This window comes from Leptosomus discolor, chromosome 11 (assembly GCF_034619465.1).
Source record: "Leptosomus discolor isolate bLepDis1 chromosome 11, bLepDis1.hap2, whole genome shotgun sequence".
In the NCBI taxonomy this organism is placed as follows: Eukaryota; Metazoa; Chordata; class Aves; order Leptosomiformes; family Leptosomidae; genus Leptosomus; species Leptosomus discolor.
The window spans coordinates 3044453-3061256 of NC_141401.1; the positions used below are offsets into that span (position 1 = coordinate 3044453).

The 16804-nt window shown below is 46.9% G+C and overlaps 1 protein-coding gene across 3 annotated transcripts in view; it reads left to right on the forward strand.

Moving 5' to 3' along the window:
• The window catches only part of MEGF11 (multiple EGF like domains 11), a 207708-nt gene that overhangs the window by 182652 nt on the left and 8252 nt on the right, over nt 1–16804 (forward strand). For 2 of the 3 annotated variants that reach the window (XM_086471922.1, XM_086471923.1), the window contains 2 exons: nt 2272–2390; nt 10574–10640. The exons of the other annotated variant lie outside the window; for it this stretch is intronic. In XM_086471922.1, the coding sequence (XP_086328048.1) occupies nt 2272–2390; nt 10574–10640 (186 nt within the window). The remainder of the gene's footprint in view (nt 1–2271; nt 2391–10573; nt 10641–16804) is intronic. 3 annotated transcript variants of the gene reach the window in all.

Sequence of the window (16804 nt, forward strand, 5' to 3'; positions counted from 1 at the left end):
CAGAGCAGAATAAAACTATCATCTTTGGGTAGAGAGGGGGTTTAGTGCGTTGTGGGTTTTGTGTTGTTTTTTTTTTTTCCACCTGGGATAGCATTAGATTTGAATTTGATGTATTTCCAGCCAGCAGTTATAAGAGCTTCATGAATAAATGTGTAGAAAATGGACTGTGCTATCAAGGTAAATCAGCCTGGGTGGGTACTTAAGTATCGACCAAATGGAACTGTGTAGAAGGAGTAATTCTGAGTATATGGTGCTGCATGCAATGAAGGAAGAAAAGATTTCTGGTGATGCAGACTTGTGCACGAGCCTCAGGTTCATTAATTCAGCACTGGGCTAAGTAGTAGGGCAGTCTGGTAGACTTTTCTTTCGGCTCATTTCAGGTGCACAAAATAAGCCATGGCCAGATAAGCTGGGTGTGAACTCATAATGTGTCAGCTGGCTCACAGCAACCGTGGGTATGTGCCCTCTTATCTCGCAGCAAAGGCAGTGGACTGTGCCTCTTCTCCTCCGAGCTGGTCCTTCTTGCCCACAGCTGAGCGGGGGCATGACAGATAAGGGAAGGGGAAGGCAGAGCTGAGAGCTGGTGTGACTCAGCCGTCAACACTCACCTACAAAGCAGAAAGACATGGATTCAAGTGTCTATATTTAACTGGGACCGCAGGTTGTGAGAAGGGTGGATGAGCTCCGCTCCCCTGGTGAGCCGCCAAGCCCTCATGAGCAGCTTCAAGGCTGCATGGGAGCAGCTGTGTTTGTCACGGGCATACGCTGATCATGATGTTTGGGTTCCAGCCCCAGGTCTCATTTGCAGACCCCAAGAGCTATCTGTTTCTTGTTAATTCTACTGCAAATATCACAGAGTTATAGTTCAGGGACATGGCAAAAGCCTGGCAGCCTGGCTGCTCTGCTGGGCAGTGGCTAGCTGAAAGAAGTTAAATGCAAAGCCTTTAGTTCTGGAAGCGCATCCTGATCTGAGATACACTTTCTTAGCATCAACGTCCAAAAATAGCTAAAACTAAAAAGCTCTGCCTTGACGACAAAGCAGAGCTGACCTCAAAAATTGCTCTGCATGTTTCAGCAGAAAATGAGCGCTCGAGCAGATATGCGAGCGCGGTGTCCTCTCCCAGCCGTGTGCCACAGCACTTGTGTAACAGACACCCTGCGGATAAAACCCCTTGTTTGAAACAGGGTAATTTGCAGTAAATTCAGCTGAATCTAGATCTCCACAAGATGTCAGCAAAGCAAAGTGCATGTTCACAGGAATGCCAAGGCAGAGGGCAGGGAGAGATGGCTGATGGTGACTGGGTGCCCCCTCCCACAGACAGTGCCAGCCAGGTCCTTGTCCTTCCTCAGCCGTCTGCTGCCAGCCTTCACTACAGATCGCTGGTGATGGGGACAAGCAGCCACCCTTTCCGTGTGAAGTGTTTCCTATAACTAACCTTTCTGCCTACAATTTAGGCCCGTGGTTAATTCAAACCTGTTCATTTACTTCTTGCAGGGCTTGGCTGTTTAAATGATGCTGCTTTGGTTTAAATTTTTCATCCTTTGTTCTGATGGTACTTTGAAATATTTGTCAATTTGTTATTGAGCTGGAAACTGATTGGGATTGATGTTTTCATTGGAACTGCCAGTGTAAATACGATGCCTTTTTGGTAAATTATTTTGTTTGGTAAGTGTGTTTGTAAACGGAAGTGAGGAAATGGTTAAAATGCCTCTAAGCATACCAATGTAACTGCCCAAGGTTGCCTTTCAGTGCTGCAGCTTTCTTTTTTTCTAAGCCTTTGCACAAAAAGTTGTGTAAAAAGTTTTGGACTCCTTGGTACGGTTACAGCACCTTAATTTCTAACATTAGCTACCTTTTTTGTGACAAAAAAGTTTTAGTTAATTGTTTCTTGATTACAAGCGTTATTCTCATCAGTAGCTCTTACACGTTTTCAAACTAAGCAAGAAACTGCGTTGCAGACCACGCCTTTCCTGAGTTCTGCATTTCTTCCCTCACCTGCAAAGCAGCTGGACTATCAGGAATTACTTTTTTAAGATTCTCAAAAAGATAACACTGTATTAATTAAATATTTTGCTTTTTTTGTCTTATATTTAATGCTAATAGTCAAGAGTTTCACACCATGATAACGCAGGATAGATTTCATCTGCAGATGTTTTATAACAGCCAGTACTCTAACAAAGTTTTCTAAACTAGATTGTCTCTAGCATGTTTTCCATTTAAGAATCATTACGGCTTCCAAAGTATTTTGTGCTGACTTGTTCTCTTCCCAGATATATCTCAAGGTAGCGGCAGTGTACATTGCTTTTCCAATCCAAGCTACCACACTCTCTCATGTGGTGTGACTTCACGCTTCTTTACCAGTAATCTGGATGGAAACAGCTCCAGTAAGGTAGATATTATCCCACCCCTCTGTAGCAATGTTCTTATCAGTTCAAGGAAATCAACCAAAGCAATGCCTGTTGGATCTCGTTGTCTGCCAGCATTATTTAAAAAGCCAGTGTAGCCGCTCCTGACACCGCAGCTCTAACAGACAAAAAAGCTCTGCTTTCCCCTCTGTGTGCCTTCATAAGCTCCGTGCATGGTAACTGGAATTTCAGCACATGCCTGTCTGGGTCAATAAGGCTTGGTGTCTTAGCAACTATAAGGTATGTTTGCTTCTCAGAAAAGATAAATAACTAGATAATTGTAATTATCCATTAATATAACAAAAGTAAATCAATGAAGCACTAAGTCAGTAATCTAACTTTGCTATGTCGTTGTTTCCCAGATTGGTAGACACACAAATTTCCTGGTGACACAGACGAGTAGATAGATGCAAGAAGGTATCTAGGGTGCTTCGGAGCACTGCTCTTGTCCAGGGGAATTCTGAGAGCTCTGCTGTAACTTATGGCTCTCCAGCAGAGCTGTTCAGACTGTATTGCTCCATCATCCACGAGTACCTTACTCACATGTTGCTATTGATTCCCTGGGACCATTCACGGACAACACTATTGCTCAATTCACCACTTTAGCAGTAAATTTGGATATGGTAAATGGCAAGACAGCTCTTGCTTTAGAGCCTCAATAAGCCAAGGTGGGCCAAAAGGTAGGGAGCAGAGGAAAAAGGAAATGCAGTTGATTTCATCAAGGTTGTCAGCTTTAAAAATGATGGTACTTGTAGGCTGTGTCACCTTAACCCAAATGTAGCTCTGCTAACTGGAAAGCTATGGAACAAGATTAATGCAAAAAAGACACTATTGTACAAGACAGGGTATTCAAAAATATTTCTACATGTGCTCCTGTAAGTCATTTCTTGGTTATTAAAAGAAAATCTCATTAAAATGTAAAAAAAAAGGCTGGCTCCAGAGATTTCTCAGAGAAAAGTTTAGACAGATGTGTAAATATGTTTTCCAGCGTAGATGATCCCCTTGCATCATGCAGTTTTGCTCCCAAAATTGAAAGTGCAAACGCTCATAATGCCAAATCTAGGATGAACGCCGTGATCGTGGGTCCGGACCGCTAATCCCGTTGCAGTAATTTAAATGAATTCAGAAAAGGTCAAAGCAAGCACCTACCCTGGTTTCCCAGCCTGCAGTGCCATCTTGTCACAGAGCTACTTCAAATACTAAGCTGCCGAACAGGTTTAAAACCCAAGCGAAGCATTTGGACTAGCCGGGAAGCTGCTCACCCTGCTGCAGTACTGGCTATCAGCAGTCAGTCAGCAGGTTGTCCTGATATTCCAAAAAGAAAAAAACCAACGGATCTGGTATTTTCAGGGCACTTATCAAAATATATGGCCTGATATTTCCTTTAGATCTCCCACCATCTACTTATTCATGAGAATGCTTTGCAGTACTGAATAGCTGAGGATGGCCAAAAATACACTGCTTCTGTCTGTGCAGTTCTCCAGCCAAGTAAGACAAAAGAGCATATAAAGCTTCTAATGGCTGCCTTAACGAGATTCATTTCCAAATCGGTTTGTCTGGTGCCGTTCCCTCTTTCTGCAGGGAAATGTGCACAAGTTGTACTTGGAGGATTCATTTCTTTATAGTGCCAGCTGGGGTCACAAAGGAACCAGCACAGATGCAAAATGAAAAAAAAAAATGGCAGAAGAATCTCTGAACTGCTGAGCCAGAGCCCTGGATGTATTATCCTCCCTGTGCTCAAAGGAGATCATGCCTGGAGGCGATGGGCTGGAGCCATTCCTCTAGCCCTTGGTTCAGACAGACAGCTTGGGCAGAGGTACAAAGACAGGGCAACAGGGAGATGCAGCCCCGCTCCAGTTTGAGAAGGCTTTCTCTCACGCGTGCTCCCCCTGCCCCTCTGGTCCTGTTGGCTCTTTCTGTGTCCTATTTTGCCTTCTCTCTCCTCTTCCCTCGCTGTTCTCTCCACTCCACTATCTGTTCTGGTTTTTTGTCATATCGATTTTGCTATTCGCTTTCCTCACCCAACTGTACGCTCTTTCTGTTGTCCTTCCTGCTCTCTCTGCCTTCCTCTCCCAGCCCTGCGCCGCTGGCTGCGTTCACTGACCCTGCTGCTGTTCTCGGTGAACACAGTGGGTGCTTCACTAGGGAAGCAAGGTGGGCCAGGGTGGCTGATAGTAGAAGCTGAAAGGTCCGGCACTGCACTGAGGACCGTGGTTTGTGAGACAGATCTGTCTTCACAGGGAGGGAGCAGTGCCAAGCCTTCCCTTGTGTCTTCTAGGCCCAGGGGGAAGGTATCTCACCTCCGCCAGACAGGCATTTGGCCCCTGCTCAGGACTCTACGCATGTCCTGAAGGTAAAAACTTTGAAGTTGCTGAGAGACAAGTACCACTGGGGGCATTAAAATCCTCCTGGTGTGTACAGGACTGGTTAGTTGTGCCATTGGAGCGCTCAGACTGGAACACATGCAGGCAAAAGCAAGTGGGAGGATAAGGGGGAGTGCGGGAGAAGAGACTAAAAAAAGGCTTGGCTTCATTTATCTAGCAAAATGAATGCTGAGAGGGAGTATGATTGCCATCTATAAATACGACGAGGTAAACACTAGGAGGGAGAAGAGCTATTTAAGTTAGATGACAGAGCTGGCACACGAACAAATGAGGATGAACTGGCCATGAATGCATCAAAGCTGGAAATTAGATTTCTAACATCAGATCCATGAGATTTTGGAATAGCTTCCCAGTAAGATTAATGGGACAAAGAAATCTGATTACTGTTAAAATGGAGCTTGATCAGCTATCGAAGTGGTTATGTGCCTGGGTGTTTGCAGTAAAAGGTGGCTGGACGCAGGGACTCCGTGATCAAAGCTCTCCTAGCCTTGTGGCCCTAAAGCCTGCTCCAGCTGCCACCAGAGTTTGTAGGGCTGAGCTTTGTCTCTGTGCAAGGTCCAGGAGAATGGCTTTGCACCTCTGGTTAAGGAGGAGGCTCCTGCATCTCAGTGCAAATTTTGAACTGCCAGCACCTTGCTTCAAGTAAATGCTCTTCCCATGTGAGTGAGCTTGCCAAGCCGGCTTGGGTGAAATGCTGGTCCCACTGAGGTCAACAGATATTTTACTATCAGTTTAAGTGAAGCCAAAATTTGCTTATCAGCTCCTACAAGTAGGTTTGGCCTTTATTCTTATGGCATGCGCGGCAGCAAGTAAGAACAATGCTGCGAGTCACCGAGGAGTGTCACACATGAACTCAAGAGGAATTGCGCCACAGAATTACTGCACCAAGATTTTCCAAAGCAGACAGAGACACACAGTTACCTCCATACCTGTGCCTTCACTTCTGGGCTCTCATTGCTTGAGTTAACGACAACGACCAGATTTTCAGATGCTGAGGACCTGTTTTGGTCAGAGGGAGTTCACTGGGACAAGTCACAGAACCACTCCCAGCGCTTCAGTGCCAGCTCTGTATTTGAGTTTTTGAATCCCACGTGAATGTAGGAATATCTCACCTTTACAAAAGGCTGCAAGAGTTTGTGAAGAATACTCACTATAAAGCATGAGGCTGCTGCACTGGTCTGTCACAAGCAGATGGAGGATTCTCACCTTGCACCTTTGCAGAGCTCTTAATTTCACCCTCACTCCCTACCAAAGGAGAACAGCATCACAGCTAGAGTCCAGGCGTTGCTGGTTTCTACAGACATCATAAAAATCAATTGCTGTTAGATTTAAAGCCAGTAGAGTCACATCTATTAAAGGAAGTTCTAAATTCTACCAAAGACTTCACATAAAATTAGAAACTGCAAAACAGAGGTCACTGGAAATGGTCTGACTGGATGTCACCCAGCTAATAAAAAGGAATTCAACCACAGAAAGCATCATTAAAGTCCCTTGGACTGCAACTTGCCCAAGAAAAAGGAAGACTGCAAATACAGAGTCGCTGCAGAGTGTTCAGGTTGGCCATCTAAAACTGAGAAACACGGGCTTGGACCGTGGAAACCTGGAGTCAGTAGTCAGGGAAATTAATGGCAAAACTCTTATCAAATGCTCTGCTGGAGGATAAAGGTATGATGGAGTTCCTGCCAGCACTTCTTTGCCTAATCACCATGGACTTCTTTAATCAGCTTGCCACTGTGATCTATCCAGGTATTTCAGAGGGGCAGATAATGACTTTGCTTTATTCATGCTAGTACTTCACTGATCTTAAAGGAAAAGTCACCAGATACGAGATAGTTTTAACCAAATTGTTAAAATTACGAGCTAGGATTTTTAGTGGATACATTTACTATGAAGTATTTTTTCCTCCAGAAAAGCAATTTGCTTCACACTAAAAATTGAAGTATCTTCTATCTCAAAAAAAAAAGTTAAGAAATTATAGTAGCACAAAGAGACAGCCATAATCACATTTCTTCATAATTACTGCGTTCTGAAAAACTTAGAAATGTCCCCAAATCATTTAATTTTAAAAAATCAATTCTAGCCCACAGCTCTTCATGCCAAATTTTAGGTTTGTGAGCTGATTTATAAATCCTGCAACAACATGGCTTTTAATAGAAACCCCAAGACTTTAATAAACGGGATCTAAGCGGCGCAGCTGGACTGAGAATCAGCATTCGTGTCACTGCTGCAAGTTTTGAAATGAAGACAGAAGCCGTGGGCTCCGCTGATGAAAAGTGACAGTGGGGCCGTGCTGATGTACCCAGGCCGAGCGCGGCGCCGGGAGCATCGGCTTCCCCTGCGACCCCCTTACAGACCGATCTGCTCTTCCTCGCTTGCTGTTGCTTGTTTGCTCCGACTGCCCCAGCTGCCCGCACCGTGTATCTGCTGTCAGGGTTTGTGTTCCCAGGGTTGGGGGAGTACAGGGAGCTGCTGAATGATAACGAAACGACTCCTGTGTTGTCGTCTGGGAGCCGCCAGATGCACAGTCCGTGCCGGGAGCAAGGATGTGCAGTCACAGCCACTGCTCTCGGGCAAGGATTGCTCAGGAAATATTGCAGGAAAGAGCTTTATCAACTTTCTCTCTGCTCTGGACATGTCCTTGAGGAGAGCGGCTGGTGCAAAGGTGCCTAATGAGCTGATGACACATGTCACCTTAGTGGGAATATATGGAGACGGAAAATGAGAAGGAACAGGATGAGGCACTAGATAGAGCCATCACTGTGGTGCTGGTGCTGTCTGATGTGAGATTCATGGGCTGTGGGGCCACAAGGGACCGTTGTGATCATCTGGCTCCACTGCCCGCACAGCACAGGGCACAGAGCCGCCCTGAATTAATGCCTCTTCCAAGGTCAGTGCTGGTGGCTCAGCAGCAGGGTCTCTTTCAACCAGAGCCTGACTTTCAGATGGATTTGAAACGGGCTGCTTTCAGCAGGCTGGCATTAATCTGTCTTTGTCTCTGTGTGTCTTTGTGTATACTTTTATATATATGGCTATATATGCATATATATACACACACATCTCTGTGTGTGTGTGGGGTCAGTGTATTTGCACTATTGTGTGTCCTGAATCTTTCTTCCAGGCTGGAGTTCAGCCCAGTTGGAGCACAGTTAGATGCTTTGCAAAATGATGAAACCTATTTGTGTAAAAGCTTCAGCTGAATAGCTCTGAAACTACCGTGCTGCTGCTTGCAGCGAGGCCCAACGTGTGTGTGTGCGTGCGTGCGTGCACAGCATTTTCTGGCCGTGCTGTCTCCTGTATCTCTGTGCAGTGCTTGCACCGTGGTTTCTCCTCTGTCTGTTTAAGCCAGGGCAGATTACACTTGGTGTGAAAACACATCAGACCACTTTCTGCATCCTGAATCGATGGAATTCAATCAACAGTCAATGAGGGCAAGGGTTTGCCTCTGGTTGTTACAAATCTTCACCCAAATGAAACCCAGGTTCTGCAATCAGATAAAAGCTTCTACATGTCAATGCGCAGTTTGTAATATACAGCGTAGTTGTCCTAAATGTGATGCTCCCGGTAGAGAGGAGTATTCGCAGATGCTTTCCCTGGAGATAAGGGAGAGGCTGCAGAGCTCTGCAGCTTTATCCTCAGTCACCCAGCTTTGGGGAAGCTCACACAAGAATGGCTGGCTGGCTGGGAGTATCCTGCTGACCCCCATTGCCCTATTTGTAGAGGAACTTTTGCCAGAGGAGATTTCCTGACCCCAAGCTCTCCCCACTACCTAAACCAAGGGGCAGAGGAGCTGCATGGCTTCCCAGCCCCAGCCCCTCCTCCCCTCTCTTGGTCCAGGACTTCTTCTTCCTGCTGCATTTCTCCACCTCCCATGGTTATTCCTTGTGGGTCATGGTGTACTCTTTGGCTGGCTAAACTGTTTTGCTTGGTGACTGCCCTGCCCCTGAGATTGTGTCCCCGTTACAGCATCCCCAGCTGCTCCATGGGACAGCCCTTTTACCCCTCCCCATCTGGCTGTGTTTCCTTTAAGGAAACCTCTCCAAAACGGGCTTTGGGCCAGCGTGTCTCTTTGCACAGCACCCTGCACAGTGCACCTCGCCCTTCACTGGGCTCCTGGGCTGGTAGCACAACGTAAACTTACTTGTGACCGTGCACCCAGCAGACACGTGGGACTAATGTCCTGAGAGCACAGGGCCGTGTCCCGCTTCCCCGAGGTGGCCCGTGCACTGTCAGGGGTTTCCAGGAGCACTGGGGCAGAGCAAGTCCTATTTGCAGGACGAAACCCAGACTCTGGGCTCCCTGCAAAGCCATCCCCAGGGTCTGGGGACAGCGGGTGCTCTGCAGACACAGGGACAATGCGGGGCTGCTGCACCCTGAAGTGGGGTGTCTGTGGCACCGAAGGCTGTTAAATAGGGCTTTGAAGGTAGGTGGAAAAATGCCTCTGGGGTCTGGCTGTAGGTGCCGGGTGCCAGCTGGGATTTTATATCCCAGTAGACTTCAACACATCAGTGGGGCTTTTCTTGTTCCAGGTCTTAAAACCCATTATGAAAGCGAAGCAAAAATTGATGAGAGATGAGGGAAAACGAAATGTGGTAATTTTGAGTACTTTATTTCAATTTTAACCTCCTTTATTGTTAAGCATTTGCTTGTTAATGCAGTAAAACAGCAGAGCTGAACTCTCTGAAACAGAGGCAGGAGGCTTTCTAGTTTGGAAGCAGACACAGGCTTCATAACTTTAATTTTCCAGAAACGGGGTTGGGATTTGCTCTTGATCTGCACTTCCTCAGGACCAGCTGTACTTCCAGCAGGTGTGGCTTTCGAGGGAAAAATGCCGAGGTGGAAAACTCAGCAGCTTTAGCAACTACAGTGATTCACAGACCCTCCTTGCTGGGACTCACCTGATCCCCATGTGCTTTGTGGAGCCGCTTTTGCTGTGGTGCCCCAGCCTAGCGGAGCTGTGCACCCCCAACAGCCCTTTCGCTGGCTGCCCTAAGAGATGCTCCAGTGCGCTCACTCCAGGTCCCCAAAATCCCCATCCCTCAGGCAGGCTCTGTGTTTGCCTCTTGACGTTGGGCTTAAGCATTACCTGGCTCAAGTGAGGCTTCTCCAAATGGCAGGATAATCGAGCGGGTATTGACACACGTGCTCAATACCACAGCAGCCTTCTCCAGACGTACTGTGCCCGGCCGCCCCTCCCCAGCCCTGGGCACACGGAGGGTCCCAGCTGCCGCGCTGCAAGAGGTGTTTTTCCAGCAGCAGCATCTGGATGGCAGTCCTGGACTCCTCTCGCTTCTGCTGGCAGATCTGCACGGGGCTTTATGCTTCGTTATTGCCAATGTTCTTTTCCTTGAATTGAGAGAAATCTCGTAGCCGTCACATCTCTTTTAACTAAATACAGGTGTATTAGCAAATCCTCTTTGTTCCACACAGCTCCTATCTGCATGCTTACGTAGGTGGTTTTGATCCATCCATCTTCATTAGTAGTTTTGAAACTGCCAGCATGTCACTCCACATACACAGGCATTCGAGTTGTGAGTACCCGTTACTGAAGGAAATCCCGTCGTTTCCAGCATGCTTGTGCTCATTGCTTGGTGAAGTGACTTTCCTTTGTGATTTTCCCTAATGCTAGTGAACAACTGTCAAATTTGTACAGACAAAGAACTGCAATGGTGAGGCCGAGGTAACAGTCATCTCCCTTTTTTATTTGTGACATCATTGGGCTGAAGTCTTGGGTGGGAACTGTCTGTTTATTTCAGCATTAACCCATTATCATACTTTTTGAACAGCTCAGTAACAAAATCCTTGACAGAGAAACTGCAGACTGGAGACCCTACAGCTATCTGAATGAACTAGGTCAGTAATTTTTAAACCATTTAATCACTTTAGTAGACTTTAGAGCAATTCCAAATCCAAACCAGCCTTTCATAAAGGCATTAACAATAATGAAGGATATTGGTGTCGTCTTTATTTCACAATCAGAATTGCCAGTAGTGAAAGATGGCGAATTGAAAAGTTTCCTTACCACAAACCACAGACTGAGAAAGCAGAGTCGATGATACTCATTCTAGTCTCCCTTCCTAGATTGCTCTGTTGAATCACTATCATCTACTCAATAAGTGGTTTCTAAAGGACTAATTTAGAACATTAAAATTCAAATTTGGGATTTTTTTTTCTTTCATACTTAATAAAGTTTAGCCCTAAACACTGGCATCTTGATAAAACTGTGGAGCCTCTGCGGGAGCTGGAGTGTGTGATAAACCCTGTTATCTCCCAGTTAATCATGCAGTGGCCATTTTTCAGGCAATTTTGAATGACCAGCCAGTGCAAACAAGCCAAGAGTGAAGTTTAATTGCCCTCTCCAAGTTTATTCTCCCTGGCTTCAGTTTTAACTGGGTTCTTTAGGAGCTCTTATCTCAAAACCTATCCAGATTTAGTGCTTTGGATGCTGTTTGATTTCCTATCTGAGCACTTGGGGTTTAGCTTGTCAGTGGCAGAAAGCATTTGCCCTTTCCTTTGCTGGGATTACTAATATCTTACTGAAAATTTGCAGTACAGGGGAAAGTGCAATATTAAGTGGTATTATGGGATTTTTGATGTCAACTATCTCACAGCTCACACGGCAAAGGAATTACCGTAGGGCACCACCAGACACTGCATCTTGTCACTGCTCTTTTGGTCACACACCATGCCTTGCTCCAAAGATCAAGTCCTCCCTGCATCAGGAAAATCACAAACCTGTCAAGCTTCAATGCAAAACCTTTGCTGTCATTATCAACACTAACGGTTCCTCCCGTATAAGAAGCTGCAGAACCGCTGTGGTGCTTATCTGTGCGTAACACGGAGAGCTGGGGGTGCTGAGGATTTCCAAACGCTCCTCAAATCAAGTTAATTTTCCTTTTACCATTTTACTGCTTTGCTCACTAGCTTGCTTTGTTTTTATCTTGCGCTGTCCTGAACTCCCTGTGTGCCACATCTGTCCTGCGTCACACAGTTTATTTTACTAGCAGAAGCGACACTAAATGCCTTTGCAGTAGGAATGACACAGAAGTGATAAACACTTTAGCTAAGCGGTCTCCAGCAAAACAGTCACAATTTTTTCCATGGATTTTACATCACACATTCTTTTTTCCTCTTTTTTTTTTTTTCTTTGTTTCTTTCAAAATTTCATTTTCACTAACTGATAAAAATGAGTTTTGTTTTTTTCCCTTCCTTTTCAGTACCAAAATTAATGTTTACTCATGGTAACTTCCATAATGTTGGATTCTTGCTGAGATCAAGGCCATTTGTACACGGAACTAAAATGTTTTCATTCCATGGTATTACTTTTGTGCAATAAAAGCTGCAGATTACACTTATATGTGCAAATTTCAGAAGAAAGCGAAAAACTTCCATTTTGAATTGTAAACATAAAATATAAGTGAAGCCTAATACGGTCACGTAGGGGATCTTGACCTTTCAGCTGCGTCACGCATGGCAGTACGGAAGAGCTGAAGAGGTGCCTTCCCGTCCCGCTATTAGCCTCCGTTTTTATGACACACATGCTCCAGCTCGTGTGTTGGAACAGCAGCCCGGCGTTGTGCACGGCTGGAAGCAGTTAGAAGGAGTTAAAACAGCAGTGGCCAACTCCTCTGTTGTGACCCCACGAGCTGTTATAGAGAGCAGACGTGTGCGTGAGCGGGAGGCAGGGAACAGGACTTGGAGGGAAATTGGAGAGCAGTTCGTAACGGATGGAAAGCCCTCAGCTCTTCTGGTCACCTCCCCAGTTCAGCGACTCCTCCGGCCGAGGCAGGGGTCCCGAAGGGCAGCCTCTCTGCACCAACCAGATGAGAAAGAGCATCAGGCTCAGAAGAAGGTCTGTAGGCTTCTTAGAAATTGCAAGGGTCCTAAGTATGAATTATAATTGAGGGGAAAGGCAATCCATGTGAAAATTAACTTGGACATTCCTCTTCTAAAACCTGCAAACATAAGGAGTTTTCTTAATTTTTTTTTTTTTTTTGGACCTATGAAATGCATTTCTGATCAAACAGTGTGCTCAAAGTTGGATGCTGTCCAGACCTGCCCCAGGCTGGCACCTTTTGTATCTTGAACTGCAGCATATCATCACTTTTCAGGGTCATGGATGTGCTCAGACTGGGTGTAAGGATTCAGGGACTCTTCTGATGGGGAAAACTTTGCTTCTCGATACCCACTGGATCCAGGCTTAGACTCCCCTTTGCTCTCAGGGAGAGCAGGAGAAGCAGCTGCTCCCAAGGAGAAGATGCTGCCTTACTCAGGAGCAGAGGCTGGCAGCTCAGGAGGAGCCAGGAGGCTGTTGCTAGCAGAAGCAGAGCACTACTGCTCAGCTGCCCGGTGGTATCATGCCTTCTTCTGTGTGCTTGGCACCACAGCTCCTCACTTCCAAGCAATGTGTCTCTATATCTGCGTCTAAAAGAGGCTCAGCAGAATGCTTGCTGGAAACACCATGTACTTCTATTTGCTTGTGTGTCTCGTAAAGGCAATCCCCCAGTAACAGGCACAGGGGTGCTTTCATTAACCTCTCTTCACTCTCCTCACTCTTGCAGGCTGCTCTTTTCCAGCCTTGGACAACACCTTTTGATTGCTCACCGTTGGCATCATTGGCCTTTGCTCAGCCAGGGGTCATTCCTCAGATGTTTCATTTGGAAAGGAAAAGAAAGAAAGATGTTCTCTGAGGGAGCAGAGAAAGGGCTGCTCGTACCGAGGGGGCTCAGGGCCAAAGGAACAGCCCATTTCAGAGTCCACCATGGCCCTCATTTCAGAGTCATGCCCTACACACTGCCACAGCAGCACGGATCAACGAGATGGAGCAAACGCGGCATGGGAATGTGAGAGTGAATCTGCCTGATCCAGCACCAGCTTCCTGGGAAGAGCGCGGGTCAGATGGCCAGAGGCTGCTGTACATGATGCTAAGAAAAACTCTTCAGTTTTAACGGAGGACCCAATGTAACCCCTCTCTACGTCAATGTGTATGTTCCCTCTGATATCAGCGGGGCTCTCTTTGAGCCTCACAGGAAGAAATTGTGCAGAAAATCATGTCTTGCGTACGTGTACGCATGTCTATGCAGATATACTCTCTCTCTATAAAAGTGTACCTGTGTGTATCCACTGCACATACACACAGAGTGGCTCTTACCAGACTGCAGGTATTTTGCCTGTTTTGCAGGGTGTCATTGCCACGTTTGTGTTCTTTCCAACTGGGAAACGCAAGGAGCAGAACAAAGCCTGTATTTTCACTGCTGGCACATTGGCTTGTGAGCTTTAAATATCAGACTGTGTCAGAGAGATAATCATGTCTGTTAAATGGAGTCAGAGTCTAGCGATGAGCACATTCGCACAAGTAATTCTGATGGATGCGTGCTTGTGAGGTCAGAGTTTGAGGAATCTGTGGTGCCAAGAAGAGGCGGCTTTGTCACCTTTGCTGTGTGTCACTACCTGCTCAATACAGCCTAGTCCTGCTAGTTTCAAGGAATGGCTTGTCTTTGCATTTTCTGTTTGCTGTCTCTTGTTGCAGAGCTGGAATTGTTTGCCCTGTGACTAATCTGTCTTGCTTCAGTCCAGTCTGCATTAAGCAATCGCAGAGTCCAGCTTCCAGCTCCTATTCCAAGCAAGTCAAAAGTCCTAAACCACCTACTGAGTTCAGAGAAGGTTGTTATGCTCATTAGCTGGAGTGCCGGGCACAGCGGGCTGCAGACAAAAATGGTTTTATCTGTAATGTTTTTCTAAGAGTAGTCCTCAATGCAGAGGCTGAAGTGTGATTTGTGGCACGTCCTGAGTGACTCAACGCTGCACTTATTCCAGAGCACCAAAGCCACAAAGTTTGATTCAGAGCTGACTTTGCATTTTTCCCAAAGCCAAGAGGTGTGGAAAAACATTTCAAGCAGCGAGTGTGATTTCACCCCAGTGGACAATTTAGCTTCAAACTTAAACCTCGGCTTTCCTGAAGTGCCAGACACCTGTCCTGTTCAGGGCTTTTCCACAGTAACTACTTTTGCAGTTTAAAAAATAATTTATCTGTCATTCATTTCACCTCCAGAGGAATGCAGTGAATACACAAAAATGGGTCATAAACCCCACAGAATTACAGCAGACATAAAAGGAGACTAAAGGCAGAATTACAGGGAATAGATTGGGAAGGGCTTTGAGGGGTTGAGCCCCCCCAAGGCAGCACCAACCCTACCAGTGTCTTTCCTAGCAGCTGTATCCCACCTTTTCTTAGCCATCCTCCCGTAGGAAGGATTCCCAGCTTTCTGCAGCTACACTGGAGTAAGTGAGAAGTGAGCTCGAGCATGGCAAGGTGCTGTTTTGCAGCTCAGCCTGGGCCAGACCTGCCTGTTACCCGGGCCAGAACCGCCTGTTACCCGGGCCAGAACCAGAAGTCAGGTTTGCTCAGACGAACTCCGTATTAACACAGCAGCCTGCCCTCGGGAGGGTCTCGCAGCAAGCCTGGGCTTGCTCAGAGCAGGCACAGTGATCCCTGCTGCTGCACAAGCCTTCCCAGATGGGCCCGACATTTCCAGTGGGACTGGCAGGAGCTCACATGGAGCTGAGCTAACGAAACATGCTCAGAAGGTGAACTCCTTCCCTTCCGAGCCACCAAAAGTGCCGGCTGATATTGCTGCGTCTTCACAGCAGCCCCAAGGCTCCAGCCTTTGCTCAGGTGCTTCACAGTCGCAATGGGAACATGGATCTGATGAGGATGCTCAGAACAGATGGCAAAATTCTTGTGCAAGGGTGGACTGTGCAACGAGCACAAGTAACCATTCCCTGGGCAACCTCTGTTTTGATAAGTCACTTCTCCGTGGTCCTTATTCTAACCATCTCATTAACCCCCAGCAGTTATGAGGACACTGTCCTACAGGATCACTCCTGTGCTTTTTGCTGCTTGCTTTGTCTCTAACTCCGACACGGCTGGTCAATATTTTACGGTTACTGGGAAGGACTAGATCGTGGTCCTGAGCAAAGTCATTCATCCCAGTCTTCTGAAACCAGAGGCTCCTCCTGGTTTGCTGTTGCGCTACATGAGCCATGCTGTGCCCAATGCACCTCCCCATGGCTCAGCCTGCGTGTCCTTTACTTCCCTGCCGCTGCTCTCTCTTTGTGGGTCCGGCCCACCTTCCCCCAGTTGAGCCCCAGTTGTGTGCTCACCAGCTTGTTAGATGCCAGCCTTGCTCTGCGTGGCGTGGGTTGCTTCCTGCCGGTGGCACCCTATGCGTTTGCCTGCGAAGCTGATCCAAATACTGCTTGGGCATTCCTGCTCCTGCCCTGGCAGGAGGACTGTGATCACCAGGGATGGTCTTTGGGAGCACCACTGCTGGGAAAGAGAGCACCAGCCCTGTGGATGGGAGCCAAGGGATGAATTAGCTCCATCCTCTTCACTCAGGACTCTGCCCTAGCAGAATACAGGCCAGGAAAAAAGCACACAGCTTATGTGAAAGAGCTTCCCCACTACGCCCAAACTGCTCAGTCAGCCTTGCCCTCTGCATCTTCTTTCAGGGGTGACCCTGGGAATTGGCTCAGGATGAGTGGTGGAAAACAAAGCAGAAGGTGCTCAAGCAGTTTTGGGGGGGGGGCGCTCTTGGCCAGAAAGGAAAGGCCCCCATCGCAGAGAGCCAGTCGTGCACCACCAGCCCTTTTCCTGTGCTCAGGAATGGACACACTGAGAGTCAGAGCAAAGGGGGTTGTCTTTGATGTGCCAGTAACACATTTATTGTCTAATTTGGTGATTTTCCTTATTAAGCCAACAACCAACGCTGCTGTGAAGAAGGGACTGGTATGGCATGGCCAGTGGTGGTGACAGCTTTTCCTGTAGAGACCAGAGGACACGCAAGGACAGATAGCTGGGAGACCCCTGGGACACGCTGTTTGCAGGGCTCTTTTGCCAGCAGAACTTAGTTACTCACTTGGGAGTCCCATAAGCCACAAAGACATTTCTATCTCAGTAACCAAATTTGTGTTGATTTTGCTAGTCAATAAGAAATATCAGACTCTATAGTTAAAAA